At 46.6% G+C, this 17,371-nt stretch overlaps 1 protein-coding gene across 2 annotated transcripts in view; it reads left to right on the forward strand.

The window, feature by feature from the left end:
• Positions 1–17,371, forward strand: part of RPS6KA3 (ribosomal protein S6 kinase A3) — a 690,637-nt gene that overhangs the window by 362,211 nt on the left and 311,055 nt on the right. For both annotated transcript variants that reach the window (XM_085622203.1, XM_085622204.1), the window contains exons 12-13: positions 15,153–15,217; positions 15,324–15,426. In XM_085622203.1, coding sequence (XP_085478329.1) covers positions 15,153–15,217; positions 15,324–15,426 — 168 coding nt within the window. The remainder of the gene's footprint in view (positions 1–15,152; positions 15,218–15,323; positions 15,427–17,371) is intronic.

The raw sequence follows: 17,371 nt of genomic DNA on the forward strand, positions 1-17,371 counted from the left end.
ATGGCAAAGGTGCAGAAATAGACCCCAGAGGAAAGGAGGCATATAGCGATAAGGATGCAGAAATGGCACAACAGCAGGATTCAGACACCAGAGCAATGGACACTGAGAAGGGAAGGCACCGAAGAAACAGTTGTAGAAGGATGGAAACTTGTAGTACAGTAGGGGCAATAGGGGACTGAGCCGAAAGGGTCTGAATGCAAACTCAAAGTCTTTTCAATCTTTAAAGACTGCAGCAGCCCAACATAAGACCAAAGTGCCCCTCTGATCTAAACACAGATACAGCAGGAGACTCCTGCCGAACTGGCCTTCACTCCAAGAGAGCACAGGATAAGTCTGCCCACAAGGGGGACACTTCCATCCCAAAAAGAAGGCACCAGTGGTTAAGGCCTGCGGGCTTGTACCACCTGGGCCAAGGTCATTAAGGCAGCATTAGCAAGTGGGAGTACAGGTTCTCAATATCTGACAGGCTGCTGTGCAGTAGTCTGTGCATATGTTAACAAAACGGTACTGCTTGGGCAGGATGTCTGATGGGAGGGATTTTTCCCCCCACTCAGTTCTGCAAGACTTCCTAATCGGAGTCCGCTCCTCAGATGCTCCACTTTAGGGAGGGTAGTGTTGTGGTGTCTAAAAGTGAAGAATTTGTGGTTAGAAGACTTCATCAGAAGCAGTCCTTTTTCTTCTTGGAAAGTCTTTGGAAGTCATGAGGTCTGTGACTCCTCCTTTGGATCGTAGTGCGCATGGGCTTCGGCTCCATCCTCAGATTGTTTTTTTTCCGCCATCGGGCTCAGATGTGATCTTCGCGCTCCGGTTCGAACAGTTTCCAGTTCTCCGATCGACGCGCAATCCTCCCCCCTTTTTCGAGGTATTGTTTTCGATCGTGATCTCCACACTCGACGTGGCTCTCATCGATCAAGACCTTTGATTCCAGTCGTCGACGACGGCCTTCAGGCCTACCCAAGCTCTGGTCCTGGCTATTGGAAAGGACTCCCTTCAAGAAGTGCCCTCGATGTGGGTCCAAATTCCCCCACACCGATCTCCACGAAGTATGCAATCTCTGCTTCCCCCCCTGAACACGAGGCTCGAGACTGTCCGGCGTGCAAATCCTTCAGGTCCAAGAAAACCATTCGAGACCGAAGGGCACGAAGAACTATGGCACACTCGTCGACGGCGATCCCAGATGACACCTTCGGAGAAGGCGTTGACGCTCCAGAAAAACACACCGATGAGGGCCTCGTCAGCGCCTCCGACCCGACGATTCAGATGTGGAGGACATCACTCCGGCACAGAGCGTCGTGAGTACCGAAATCCACGCTCACCCCACACCCTCCGTGGCATCCAAAAAGGCTTCAGTCACGCCTTCGCCTCCGAGCCTAGGCACGACCAAGAACACTGCTTCCCACACTGCACCTTCGGTCCGGTAAAGAAGCCTATTAAGCCTTCTGGTGGCTCGGGCTTGAGCCAGCCCAACGTTGGTGCCGAGAAACGCTCCTCCGCACCGACGCCGAAAAAGAAAATTGCCTCATCCTCGGCACCGAACTCCATACCGAAGCACTCTGCGCCGAAAACCAGCACCAGCTCCTTGGTACCGACACCGTCCCCAGAACCGAGCAAAAAACACAAGGCCACCGACACCCATATCTCGAAGCCGAAAACCATCTCGGAGCCGAGTAACCAACCAGCCCTTTCAAAGCCGCATAGTTCAAAACAGCGGACTAATGCAGACTCTAAAACAAAAAAACCTACGGCCCCTATGCCTTCGGCGCCGACAGACAGGCCACTCTCTGAAGAACTTTTTACGCCTGATCCATTGCAAAAAAGACTGGTCAAGGACCCTAAGACTGGACATTTGATGCTCAGCATCAAAAAGACAGCTGGACAAGCCTGCCCCAGCTCCACCTCCACCTCCAAAGAGGAAAGACTTTGCTCCCTCCCCTTTGAGAATATCTTCGCCCCTCCACCTCCCCCTCCTCCACCTCCTCCACCTCCTCCTTCTCCCCCTCCTCCTTCTCCCCCTCCTCCTTTCCCCCCCCCCCCACCTCATCATTCCCCCACACCCTCTCCGAATGATGACAATGATGATGTCTATGATGACATAGGGGACCAGCCCCATGACCAACCTACAGGGGACCCCACTCCTACAGGCTCCCCAGACCCATGGGACGACAATAACATTCCTGACATTCCTAACGTCCCGCTGGATGATCTCTACCCTTCGAGTTCATCCCCACCAGAAGACTCATTGGGGTTCAACCACCTACTCCAGAGGGCTGCACACTACCATGGTGTGGATCTCCATACCGACCCCGTGGAGGAGGACTTCCTCCTTGATACGTTCGACACGACACACAGGGCCACCTCCATCCTGCCCATGCTCAAAGGAGTTATCAAGCACGCGCCGGAGGTCTTTAAAGATCCAGTCAGATCCAGGGTCATCAACCCTCGCATAGACCAATAATATAAAGCCGCCCCTACAGATCCGCCCTACATCAGAGGGCCAGCACCACTAGATTCTCTAGTAGTGTCTACAGCACAAAAGTGAGCAAACTCCCAAGCATCCGGCGAGGCACCACCACCTGATAGAGTCAAACTCTTGGACGCATCGGGCAAGCACACTGCATCCCAGGCTGCCAACATATGGCGCATCGCAAATACACAAGCACTTCTGGCAAGATATGACAGGGCACATTATGACGAACTAGAAGCCATAAAGCAACACCTACCTGACAAATATAAAAATAGAGCCAATGAGTTAATTCAGGAGGGCAAAACCATTACCAATACCTCCATCCGCAGTGCCCTAGATGCAGCTGACACCGCCTCTAGGGCAGTTAACACCAGCGTCCTCCTCCGTCGCCATGCCTGGCTAAGGATTTCAGGTTTCAAACCAGAGGTGCAAGCTTCCATCCTGAACCACCCTTTTGACCAGGAACATCTGTTTGGCCCAAAAGTAGATGAGGCCCTGGAAAAAATGAAGAAAGACACCGATACGGCAAAGTCTATGGGAGCCTTACAATCACACCCTCCCAGGCGCTCTTTTCGCCGCTCTTCCTTTCGAAGCACATCCAGAGGCTACTCCTCTGAGACCGCTTCCACTTCCTAAAGCCCCTACCCAATCCACCTTTACAAGGGGTTACCAAAGAGGCGGCTACAGAGGCAACAATAATAAAGGCAAGACAAACCCCTCCCGCTCTGCCTCCACCCCTTCCCAATGACTTCCCTCCACTCCCCCTAGACCATCCCACTCCTGTCGGGGGCAGACTCCACAATTTCCTTCCTGTCTGGACTACCATCACCTCAGACAAATGGGTAACACAAATAATTTGGTCAGGCTACTGCCTTGAACTAACATCTACCCCCCCCCCCCCCCCCAAACATTCCACCCAAACAACGCCCGATGTCACTAGAACATTTAACATTACTAAAGCAGGAGGTAATCTCCCTCCTACAAAAGGGTGCAATAGAACCAGTGCCTACCAATCAACAAAATATCGGAGTTTACTCCTTATATTTTCTCATACCAAAAAGGGACGACACTCTAAGGCCCATCCTAGACCTCAGACCCCTTAATATATACACTCAGACCATTTCCACATGGTCACACTCCAGCAGGTACTTCCACTGCTCTCCCAAAACGACTTCCTGGCCACTTTAGACCTCAAAGACGCCTACTTTCACATTCCTGTTCATAACGCTCACAGTATTTTTCTCAGATTTGTGGTAGGTGGCCAACACTATCAATTCAAAGTGCTCCCCTTCAGAGTCACCACAGCACCACGGGTGTTTACCAAGTTCCTAGCTGTAGTGGCAGCACACCTGCGACGGCAACACATTCATGTCTTCCCATACCTAGACGACTGGCTCATAAAAGCCAGCTCATACAACAAATATGTACAACACACCCAAGCCACTATCCAATTACTTCACGACCTGGGCTTCACAATAAATCACATGCAGTCCCATCTGCAACCATCCCACGTAAAGATATACCTCGGTGCCACCATAGACACTGCAAAAGCGCAAGCCTACCCCTGTCCGGCCAGGATAGCAATCATTCAGGCTCTCCGTGCCAAATTTCAGCCAGAACACACTTCCAGCTCGAGTGTTCATGCAACTAATGGGAATGATGGACTCTTGCATATTCATAGTACCCCACGCAAGACTCCAGATGCGTCCTCCAAGAGTGCTTAGCGCGCCAACGGAACCAGGCCCAGTGTCAATTGACAGATCTGGTGTTGGTAGACGGTCGGGCCCATCGCTCTCTGCAGTGGTGGACCACCACAAACCCTTCCAAAGGGCGACCGTTCCTGGACCCGGTTCCTCAGATAGTACTGACAGCAGACGCATCGCTCTCCGGCTGGGGAGCTCACCTATTACATCGCACCATGCAGGGCAGATGGACACCTCAACAAAAGTTAATCCACATCAACTATCTGGAGTTACTAGCCATATTCTTAGCGCTAAAAGCCTTTCAAACTCACGTCTCAGGCAAGGCCGTCTTAGTCCGCACCGACAACATGACAGCCATGTACTATATACAGAAACAAGGCGGCACACACACTTCGCAGCTCTCTCAGCTTGCACAGAGCATATGGAGATGGGCCATACCCCAAAAAAATCTTTCTCCTAGCCCAACATGTCCCAGGAGTCAAACACTATGGCAGATCTGCAGAGCAGACAAAGACGACAAATTCACGAGTGGGAACTCCATCCACAAGTTCTTCACCCGTACTTTCAAATATGGGGGCATCCACAGATAGACCTCTTCGCCACCCACGAAAACTCCAAATGCCCAAGCTTCGCCGCCAGATATCCACACCCATTATCCAAAGGCAATGCGATATGGATGAATTGGTCAGGCAAATGTGCGTATGCATTTCCGCCTCTCCCACTCATTCCATTAGTGGTGCGCAAACTACAACAGCACTCCCTCACTCATACTAGTAGCTCCAACTTGGGCCAGACAACCGTGGTACACCACACTGCTGGAACTATCTGTAGTATCGTACCAAAAGCTACACCTCTCTCCACGCCTCTTAACCCAGAACCATGGAGAGATCAGGCACCCGGACCCAGCTCAGCTCAACCTTGCGATCTGGCTCCTGAAATCCTAGAATTTGGTTATCTAAATCTTCCCCCTGACTGCATGAACCTCATTAGAGAAGCTAGGCAACCCACCACTAGAGCTTTCTACGCAGCCAAGTGGAAACGTTTTGTGGTCTATTGTCACAACAATAACTTCAATCCCCTAGATGTGTCCATTCAACACCTCATAGGCTATTTACTACACCTACAAAGATGCAATCTAGCCTACACGTCTATTAGACTGCACCTTGCAGCCATAGCAGCTTATCTACCAAACAGGCAACGTCTATCACTCTTTAGAGTACCTGCCATAAAAGCCTTTATGGAAGGCCTCAAAAGAACCAGGCCCAGTGTCAATTGACAGATCTGGTGTTGGTAGACGGTCGGGCCCATCGCTCTCTGCAGTGGTGGACCACCACAAACCCTTCCAAAGGGCGACCGTTCCTGGACCCGGTTCCTCAGATAGTACTGACAGCAGACGCATCGCTCTCCGGCTGGGGAGCTCACCTATTACATCGCACCATGCAGGGCAGATGGACACCTCAACAAAAGTTAATCCACATCAACTATCTGGAGTTACTAGCCATATTCTTAGCGCTAAAAGCCTTTCAAACTCACGTCTCAGGCAAGGCCGTCTTAGTCCGCACCGACAACATGACAGCCATGTACTATATACAGAAACAAGGCGGCACACACACTTCGCAGCTCTCTCAGCTTGCACAGAGCATATGGAGATGGGCCATACCCCAAAAAAATCTTTCTCCTAGCCCAACATGTCCCAGGAGTCAAACACTATGGCAGATCTGCAGAGCAGACAAAGACGACAAATTCACGAGTGGGAACTCCATCCACAAGTTCTTCACCCGTACTTTCAAATATGGGGGCATCCACAGATAGACCTCTTCGCCACCCACGAAAACTCCAAATGCCCAAGCTTCGCCGCCAGATATCCACACCCATTATCCAAAGGCAATGCGATATGGATGAATTGGTCAGGCAAATGTGCGTATGCATTTCCGCCTCTCCCACTCATTCCATTAGTGGTGCGCAAACTACAACAGCACTCCCTCACTCATACTAGTAGCTCCAACTTGGGCCAGACAACCGTGGTACACCACACTGCTGGAACTATCTGTAGTATCGTACCAAAAGCTACACCTCTCTCCACGCCTCTTAACCCAGAACCATGGAGAGATCAGGCACCCGGACCCAGCTCAGCTCAACCTTGCGATCTGGCTCCTGAAATCCTAGAATTTGGTTATCTAAATCTTCCCCCTGACTGCATGAACCTCATTAGAGAAGCTAGGCAACCCACCACTAGAGCTTTCTACGCAGCCAAGTGGAAACGTTTTGTGGTCTATTGTCACAACAATAACTTCAATCCCCTAGATGTGTCCATTCAACACCTCATAGGCTATTTACTACACCTACAAAGATGCAATCTAGCCTACACGTCTATTAGACTGCACCTTGCAGCCATAGCAGCTTATCTACCAAACAGGCAACGTCTATCACTCTTTAGAGTACCTGCCATAAAAGCCTTTATGGAAGGCCTCAAAAGAATAATTCCCCCCCAGAGTGCCACCCTCACCTGTGTGGAACCTAAACATCGTTCTCACCAGACTAATGGGGCCTCCCTTTGAACCTCTACATAGATGTGAACTTCAATTCCTAACATGGAAAACTGCCTTTCTTGTAGCCATCACTTACCTCAGAAGGGTCAGTGAGATACAAGCACTTACCATTCAAGAACCTTTTCTCCAAATGCACCATAACAAGGTTGTTCTCCGTACTAATCCAAAATTCCTCCCTAAAGTCATTTCTCCTTTTCACCTAAACCAATCTGTGGAACTACCAGTTTTCTTCTCGCAACCACAGACCGTTGCAGAAAGAGCTCTCCACACATTAGATGTCAAACGAGCCTTGCTCTACTACAGCGAGAGAACACAACCATTTCGTAAGATCAAACAACTGTTTGTGTCTTTCTCACCACCACACAAATGCAACCCCATCTCCAAATCAGGGATAGCTAGGTGGATTGTCAAATGCATTCAGATTTGCTACCACAAAGTAAAACAAACGCTATCTGTTCCCCCTAAAGCCCACTCTACACATAAGATAGGGGCTTCCAGGGCATTTTTAGGGAACATTCCCTTAGATATCTGCAGAGCAGCTACATGGTCATCACCGCACACTCTAACCTCTCCCAAAGACACCCCCCCCCCCCCCCCCCCCCCCCCCCGGTCGAACAAAATCATCAGATTGAAACATGTCGTTCTAGTTCAGAAGCAGCGCTGGCATCTCACTGAAATGTAAAAGATTATAATGTTATCGAAAACGCCACTGTCTCCAAACTTATATCACATTTTATGCATGTGGCAAATGTAGAGACAAAATGGTGTAACACTTTTTTTCCACTATCCCCAGAGTCTCTTTCTTACGATCTTGAGGTTGTCATTGCTTACTGGTTAGTAGTCATGATGGATATGGTCATTCGCCAATTGAGGTCTTAGGATATCAGGACTAGTGCACTTTCATTAGATAAGTAAATCTCCTCCATTTGGGTATTTGTCTCTTCATGTATAGCAAAGTTTTAAAGTTTGCGTCTACATTGGAGAGTGGTAGTGAGATAAAAATTCTGATACTGAATGACATGGAAAATGAAATACTGAGTAATAATTACTTTATAGAGCAGCGTTTCAAACCAAAGTTTAGCCTTCTCCAAGTGCTGTAACTAACAGGTCTTCTAATAACCTATTTAATAGTACTAAATGAACTGATCTAGGAAAAATGAAAGCCTTAGTTTGCCTAGCTCAGATTCAAACCAGTGATCTTCAGTCACTGCATATGTCAGGAGCAAGAATTTAACTTAATGGGATGGGTCGTTTTGTCAGTCTTGTTATCAGTTTTTGGGTAAATTGGATTTAAGTCACTGGCAGATTTGAGGCCTGCTGGTGATCTAATTGGTACACATGTCTTGCAGGAGAACTGAATAGATTTAAAGTGCCTCATAAAACAATGTACTTAAAATGTACCAAAGTTTAGAGACCTGTGCCTTAGTACTGTCTGCATGCCATGAGGATTTTCATTTGTTATGCGAGAAGTACCTATACCCTCAGGCTGCACCAGACCTTACTGGTGACTGGGATTTATGCTCGTTGGCCAACAGTAGCCAAGAACACTGCTATTCAGGATGGGTTGCCATCAAAAGACTGTTATTTATTTTTGTAATTCATCTGGATTTGTTAAAATACATTTCATGCCAGAGAAACACTGCCCATAAAATTCACTGAAGTAAATCAAGTTGATAATAGGCTATCAAAGATCAACATGGAATGCAGAATAAATAGTCACCTAGTATTAAGAATATCATTGTAACTTATGTAGGGCTATAATTTATAGTGCAAAAGAGCAATATGGACTAGGACAATATCCATGATAAAGCACCATGCAGTTGCAAAGTGATTATGTGAATATATATGAATAAATAATTGGGAGAAAGAAAAGGGGAATAACAAGTTATGAAATTGCATTAAAAGGATACAAGGAAATTAAAAAAAATATACATTTGATAACACCTGGTATGGAGCATTTAGGAAAGCCGCAAGTGCAACATTTTTATGGGCATGAATGCGGTTCTGATTTCAATGGCGATTATATAGAGATCTAAATTACCTGTTCTAGGGTTTTCACACAAGTGTTCTTAGATCCAATTAGTGAATCTGTCTCCGTGCTTTGTACAAAGTCAAGACAAGCCCAACAAGTGTGAATGGAAAGGCATACAGCTGATTTTCATTCTGAAAGGATTATCTTTGTGTCTAGCATTAGCATAGGGCTTGCAGAAGTAGGCTTAGTACCTTGATTATCATAACTTAATTTTTCACCTGTAAAAGTCTACATTTCACAGGCTGAGTTCATTTTGTAGTTCTGTGTTTAGATTGGGCCATCATCTGATTTAATACTTTTATTATATCAAAGTGACACATACTTTAATATATTCAAGAGTGTATTGAGTTGATCTGGTAAGGAAAGAGCAAAAGAAGTATTCATTTTGTATTTTCAACTTCATTGTCGATTAATTGTAAGAGTGGCTACAATGTTTTAAGGATACATCAAATATTTTCAATTGTTACGATGAAAGAGAATTGATGTCTACCATGGCAAATTGGGAACACTGGTCAATATATGACCACTAGAGACCTCCGGTAAAGGCCTGAGGAAGGAACCAGAGGCAGTAGGGCACTAGAAGACGGCCAGCCTCCAAACTAACATGTATAACACAGTGAAGACCGCTTCTAGAATATGACCGAGTATATGTGAAGTGAAAAGTGCTAAAGTGGGCACATTACAAAAAGTGACGGACTGGCATCACACACCACCTGGTGTCATGCTTCATCATCTTCCAGTCCTCGCCCTCCAAAAACCACGTTTGGTGGATGGCGGGCATACACCTAAAGATAGGGATGCACTTCTAAACTAAGTGGGGGCCCGGAGGGTAATGTGAGTTTAAAAAGCCATAATAGTGCACCTGACAACTTTTTATTCTAATGTGGTGACTAGATGGAAATAAAAACGTAAGTGCGGTGAATACGGACCTTAATTATCCCATCGCCGCTGTGTTAGTGGTCGACATGTTTCTGCTAGTTGTCCAAAAAGGTACGTGACATTCATCAGGACCAAATAGAACAAGCATTTACAATGCAATGGTCTCGGCATTGTTAAAGTTAGAGCTATTGGCATTGCTCATAACATTATTTTTGTTTATGTTTTTGTTTTTAAAACATTTAAAGAAACGGCATTGTCATGAGCAATGCCAATAGCTCTAACTTTAACAATGCCGAGACCGTTGCATTGTAAATGCTTGTTACTTAATGAGCTCTGCAATTCACCTTTCCCCCAGACCCCCCTGCTCTGTAAAGTATATATATTTAATCTCTCCTCTGGTCTTAAAGGACTACTCTGCTTCCACTTTTCCCCTCTAGTTACACAGAATGCTCATTTAGATTTTTCGTCGCACGCCTCCTGCAATTCTCCCCCTTTCCTCCTTACCGCACTCATATGTGGAGGGTGACACAAATGGCTTTGTGGTCACGGTCGTAGTTTAGATTTCTCCGAAAATGACGGGGTGATTACACGAACAAAAGGTTCCCCGTTGCCTCCCCGCGGGAAGCCGACTCTCGCTGCGGCGCGGCGGCTCCAGCTGAGCCGCGCTGCCGCCTCCACCCAGTCTCCTCCCAGTTCTCCTCAGCCGTCGACAGGAACCGCGATAAACAAAGCGGATTAAAAACGACCGAAACAAAAAAAGATTAGACGTTTTCCCAAAACCGAACAAGTCCCGAAGATGATTTTCCCGGTTTAGTGAGCATAGAACCGCACTCACACTCCGCGTACTTCCATCAGGGATGAGAGCTCCTGACCGCGACTACCTCACGGCTGCCAAAATAAGGAATCGGAGTGGGTCTCTGTGCGACGTCCTAATTGTGAATCATCAGGTGGGTTGCAACTGCTGCTCACAGGGAGACTGGTCTGCAGGGGACAGCAGTCTACCATCCATTTGATTTCATTAAAAAAAAACACAAAACCTATTTTTTTAAAGCAGCTAGATTTCCATAAAATAAACAGGGGTTTTTTTGTTAAGAAAAAAATGTCTTCTTTAAAAAGACTCAATGAGAGTAGACAGTGGTGTTCTGGATTCCTGCCTACTACTCCTGAAAGTTGCACCACAGATAACAAGCCGAGGGCACCGGAAGACACCACCGCCTTTCTCCGAGGCAGAGCAGAAATGCCTCGGAGAAAGGCAGCGGCATTTTCGGATTCGGGGGCGTGTTTGTCTTTTCTCTCCTCCAGCCATTGGCTGGAGGAGAGAATGAGACTTCTTGCAAAAAACACGCCCCCCATCCGAAAAGGACGGGGCCTAATCGGAATGACTGACCTCTTCTCCAATGGCTGGCCAGCATTCAAGAGGCCAGCCAATGGAGAACAGGGGAGAAGAGGGGCGGGTTCAAGCCCCTCTTCTCCAAGTCATTAAATCTCGCGAGCGAGACTGCAGAAGCGCAGCCTTCACTAGCCCAGACCTAAAAACGGAGGGCTCCTAGTCTTATCAAGGACTATCCACTGGGTGTGGTGACCTATGGTCACTCAACACTAAGAGGGTACATTAACCCTGCTCTTTCAACCTACTTGCCCCATGGGAGTTGGAATGAGGAGAGCCCCTGTAGTCAAACTTTTGTCAAGGTGCGCTCTCCGATTCCGTGGGGCACAATTGTCTGGGACAGCAGGCAGGTTGGCAGGATTTGCGCCAAGTCAGTCGCTGGTCCTCTGTTCCTGCAGCTTTTCAGTGTCCTCCTTTTAGGTGGTCTGGATCTGATTTCCTTGTGCCAGGGGTCACCCAATGGGCTACTTGCCCCTGGGATCACTACTACGCCCCCTATATGACCACTTCCTGTGGGAAGTAGGCATAACCAAGTCCCAGAGTTCCTAATTCTGCCATCATCAAGATGACAGACTTTTAATGTTCGTGTCCACATCAGGTAACCCACCTTGGGAATGGAACTAGCCTGAGGGTGAACACTCCTCTCTGACTACTTTGAGTACTAATTTTTCCCGCCTGTCCAGGTGCCAAGCGGGCCCTGATCAAGGAGGGGGTTGGCAACCCTTCACCTCTGAGGGAAGCCAGATTTGCATACCAAAGGTGGTAGCCTCTTTGAAGCTCCCTTCCTTGGAATGCTTATTTACTGGCTATTCTGCTGGAAGGGGTGTAAAACACCCTCTGTCGGCGGAGGCTTTGTTCCTGACCTTCCGAGAGCGTGGTATCTCACCCCTGCGGATCAAACTCGTCCATGTTGGCAGGCTAGTCAGAACCATTCAGTCAGCACACTAGTAGTTTTCAGGGGGTACCTCTAAAGTTCCTTCTGGGTGCATGTATTAATAAATCCATCACTGGAATAATTGTTGGTTCATTAATACAAGATGTTTGATACCGATTATCTTTGATTTCAGTGAAGCCATCATCTAGCTGGGGAGCTCGTTTTTACCAATGTCCAGCACATGTACTTAAAATGACTTCCCTGGTCACTTGCACTGGCAGTAATTGAACTGGCCAACATAGGGGCGTATCTGTTCATGCAGATACGTCCGCACATATAGTATAGGGCACCCTGCCTGAGTTAGGCGAGTTGCGTGAGGGGTCCCTTAGAGTGGCATGATGCATGCTGCAGCCCTTAGGGACTATCTTTAGTACTCCTAATCTAGGTACCTGGGGTACCTTTTACTAGGGAATTACAGAGGTACCGAAGGTACTGCCAATTGGGGGGGCACAATTGTACAGTTTTAAGGAAGGAGATCTGGCACTGGGGGCCTGGATAGCAGGAACCCAGTGCACTTTCTGTTAAAAATACATTGAATACCAGGCAAAATGTAGAGGTGACCATGTCAAAAAGGGGTACTTTTCTACACCCATAATGTGCAGGACCATTGGGGAAGAGGTGCAGTTATGTGGCACTCTAAAGTTGGCCAGGGGTGCCTGGCTTCTAGAACTTTCACCCCTACTTAGAAATTCCTGCACATTGGAGAGACAGTCACTTGATCTGGGAGCAACAACAGTGAAATTATGCCGAGATGAAAGGAGAAGCCACCTGATATCACTGCAAGGATGGCCTGGGGGACTTGAGTCCAACTGACCCGCTGGACTATGATGAGTCTTTCAAGGGCTAGTGGTGCTGTCCCACATATCCCTCCTGAGTAATAGGCAAATATCCTTGCTGGGGTACCCCCTATGGTGCCATGAGACGTCTGTGAACTGGTCCTGCAGCTGTGTGACCCCATCAGGAAGGTTACCATTGACTTCAGTGATACAGGTGCCTTCCAAAACTGCCAAAGCCATGGGACCTCGGAAGCAAGGAGGGTGTTCTACTTGTTGGCTGGGGAGGTGCTGCTCAAGACACCCCCACAATCGAGAGAGCGCACAAGATGCCCTGAAAGAGAATAGATCTGGGGCATGGAGCCAAAAAAACCAAGCTCACACACAAGAGACCCTTTGAGAGGCCATGAACCCTAATGAAAATGCCCGTGGTGGCAAAATGTGCCAAGAACAGGTACATCCTGGTCCCTTGGGAGGACTCTACGGAGAACAAAGCGCATTCCCACTTAGCTGCATCTATGAAGTAATTCAGTGAGAAGGGCCTAGCCCTTGGGGGTTTGCATAACCTTGATAATTACATTTTGATCTGGGAGAGGGGTGTTTGTGGGGCACTCTCTCTGACCTGCTCCTGGCCCTGGGGGACCTGATCCCCTTGGGCATGCCTGTTCAGCACTGAAGCTTTCCTATATTTAAAAAGGGTGTGCTTTTTACAAACACACCCACTTCAAGCGCTGCACTACACTTCACCCTTCATATTGTACTTCACGCAAGCACATATGTACACAGCACATGCTGGCCCTGCGCACGCACTGCACTACATCTCGTGTAATGCATTCCTATCCGGCATACACACCCAGTACATGTGCTAGCGACACATCAACTGCTCTATCCTTGTACTGTACCCTTCCCAGGCCAACATACAACCAATGCAGAGTCACTGCTCCTCCACTATTCAGCACTCCACATCTACCTTATGTAAGCCAAGGGTGAGGAAAGCACACCGCAGCAGAACATTTGCAAAGAGTGAACCTGTAGGCCTCAATGTAGTGACAGGGTAAAAAGGTACTGTTCACTACTACTGATCACTACATTGTATTCTGCCACCACCGCACTTGTGCTGCTTAACTCCTGGTCATGGCGGTAGCCTTCCACCACTGAGAGTAGAGCTTTGGGTACAATTCCCTGTCTAACAAGACCAGTCCGTGAGAAAGGCCTATGTCATTGCTCACTTGTTTTGTTTATCTATGACAAAAGAAATATCATTAGGGATCCAGACGACAGGACAGTTGGGTTCTTAGGGCAGAGGTACGCATCTTTACCATGCAGAGAACTTTTCTGTCCCAACAGTCTTTTTAAAGATTAACATGTAAACCATTTTATTAGATTGGAGTGGTATTTTTTACTGTTTCTTAAATTAAAAGTTTTGGTGTTGGTTGATGCGGTACACATGTTTTCTTCTAAGTTAAGCCTGACTGCTTGGTGCCAAGTTTCCAAGGGTTGAGCGAAGTATTCATTTATTGACTCCTAACTGGGCCTTATAGTAAATTGTGGCATCATTACTTAGAGGGATCCCAATTCCATCAACTAATTACCCAGTTTCCTACACTTTTCCTTTTCAAAAGAAAAGGCACTGATTGGACAAAGATTTGAGAGTTGTTGTCACGAACCAACGAGCTGGGGTTACTAGCCCACACTATCTCTCCTGAGTAGAACTCGGACTGCTCTTCTTCGTTACCCTGAGTGTATCAAGTGCTACAATGGGTTACTTTGTTCCCAGCAAAAAGACAATTGCAGACTTATTACTTGTGAAGAACTCCTCTTGATTAAATCAAAAAGATTTATCAACCTGTAGATTTGAGACGGAGCTATGTCCCATCTCCCATGTTATTAAAAAGATGTTTGAACATCGAAGTAGTGATTTGTCATTGATCTCTGGAAGCTATGTTGTATGTCACAAATCCGATACTCCCACCTACAGATGGCAAGGTAGGCACTTAACTAACCTCTATGCAAGTGTGAGTGTGGGGGAAAGTAACATCTAGGACAGTTTGTGTACTAAGTATCTTGACCTCAGTTTTGGGAGTGTGTGGGGGTGATCACAGCTTTTCTGCTTACACGACCTGAGAGCCTTCTTAAATTAAATCTAATCAGCTAAGGAGGTAGGGTGTGGAGTGCTAATTATGTTGGCATGGCATTTAGTTCATCAGATTCCATCTGATTATTTCATAGTATAATTAAACATGTTTTGAGTAATTTGTGAAGACCTTCTAAAATAATTGTGAAATCTACTAGATTCCTAAATATTTGCTGTTCAGCTGCAGAAGCTTGCGCAGTCCCGTGAACTTTGAAGTTGCCTTGTGGAGAGAGGAAGAAATCAAAGCGCTGTACAAGTGAATGCATATTTATTCGGTTTTTTTTTTCCTTTTAACAGGTGCTGGGCCAGATGGAGTAGAAGAAATTAAGCGACATTCGTTTTTCTCCACGATAGATTGGAATGTAAGAAGATCCAATTGCTTTTTTTTTTAGATTGTGATTAACACATAATTTGTTAAAACATAATTAAATAATGTTATTTAAATGCTTTTAATGTGCATTTTTCTAGAAATTATACAGAAGAGAAATTCAACCACCTTTTAAGCCCGCAACTGGTGGACCCGAGGACACTTTTTATTTTGATCCAGAGTTCACTGCAAAAACCCCAAAAGGTATGAAAGCACAATTCACATATACAATTTACCTTTTTAGTTTTAGTTAGAGCTGCACTATGTGGAGAACTGTTGCTGCCCTTTGTGGTACAGCAACCTTTTACTGGGTTAAAACACGAAGTATAGGTGCAGAAATAGTGCTTTTGATTTGCTAGTTTGCATGAAAATGCTTTTCTTATGGGAACTCTAACATAACTATACCTACAGTGGTGATATCACCGCCAGTGCAACATATCCCATATTCCTGTCTCCCAGTGCATTCAGTCCTTTATATAGTGCTTTCTTATTGGACAACATATGTGGAGATGCATTAGCTCTTACAGAAAGCCTAGCTGTCAAGTTCAGATGCCTTTTCAGCAGCTCTGGCTCTGCTTTTTCCAGTCCTTCCGGCTTCTGTCATCTTAGTCCTACTTTATTTGCTGAATGTAACCAATGCCATTGTGAAGAAGAGCACCAGGCAGATAGGTGGTTAAATAAGTGACAGCCTTGGGTAGCACAGCTAACAGTATATGTTCCGGCTCAACTAACTCAAATGTAATAAGTTGACATTTGAAATACTGTACATAGAAATTCTAAATTGAAGTGGAACAGAATGTACATAACCAAATACACATGTTCTGTCATAAAGTACAGAAAACAAAACAGTAACACAGGACCTACATAAATCCATTTACAAAGTAAAAGTACTTAAACCTATTTACAGAATATACTGATGTTTCAGAACAAGAATTAACCTGGTATAAAGATTCAGATTAGTGTAATCTTGTCACATGTATTGTGTACTTAGTAAAATTCATTACAAAGACCATGTAAATGCACAATAAAATCAATTTTAAAAGACCGGCACATGCCTTCTAACAAATGATGTGGATGGACTCTGGGTGTGCCCTTCCTCAGTAACTAAAATAAAAAATTAGTCCTCGCTCTAAGTGTAGGAAATGTGCATGGGAGCACAAACAGAGCTGAGCCTGTCGAGCGCACAGTGAAACCTAGATGAAGCATGGATAATTGTGTAGAGCTAAACATTGCTTCATTGCTGTACCTATTGCTGTATCTTTTGATTTGCAGTCACCATTAACCTGTTGCTTTTAAATGTATTTAGGTTGTGTGGCGTTCATGCATTTTTACGAGGACTACCAAGAACTGTTCGCTTTTACAATTAATACATTTTAAGAGGCCTCTTCTCATGTTCTTGGGCAATGTCTGTGAAAAGGTGATCTTGAATAGGTTACTCTTCATGAATCAATGCTGGGAAGAGGCTTAAGACATGGAGCAATTTGTTGGATTTAATACATTTGTCTTAAATCCAAGAACTTCCGGCCCATCTCCCTGCTTCCGTTCCCAGCAAAGGTCATTGAGAAGATAGTTAACATCCAACTCACCCGTGACCTCTAAGACCACAACATCCTGGGCCCCTCCCAATCAGGATTCCGCAGCAACCACAGCACCGAGTCCGCCCTCATCGCCGCCATAGACGACATCAGGATCCTGCTAGACAACGGCGAGACGGCGGCCCTCATCCTCCTGGATCTCTTCGACACCGTCTGCCACCGCACACTACTCACGCGCCCCATGACGCAGGGATCCGAGAGAAGGCCTTGGACTGGACCACCTCCTTCCTCACCGGCAGAACTCGGAGAGTCCGCCTCCCCCCATTCCGATCCGAAGCCTTCGAGATCTGCGGCGTCCCGCAGGGATCCCCACTCAGCCCGACGCTGTTCAACGTCTACATGGAACCACTAGCACGCATCGTCCGACAGCACGACCTCAACATAAACTCCTACGCCAAGGACACGCAGCTGATCTCTCCCTCACCAAGGACCCTCTCACCGCCAAATCCTACCTCCACCAGGGAATGAAGGCCGTCGCCGACTGGATGGAGGAAAGCCGACTTAAGCTGAACTCAGACGAGATGGAGATCCTCATCCTCTGGCCCAACCCCTCA

Source organism: Triturus cristatus, chromosome 8 (assembly GCF_964204655.1).
Source record: "Triturus cristatus chromosome 8, aTriCri1.1, whole genome shotgun sequence".
Taxonomy (NCBI): Eukaryota; Metazoa; Chordata; class Amphibia; order Caudata; family Salamandridae; genus Triturus; species Triturus cristatus.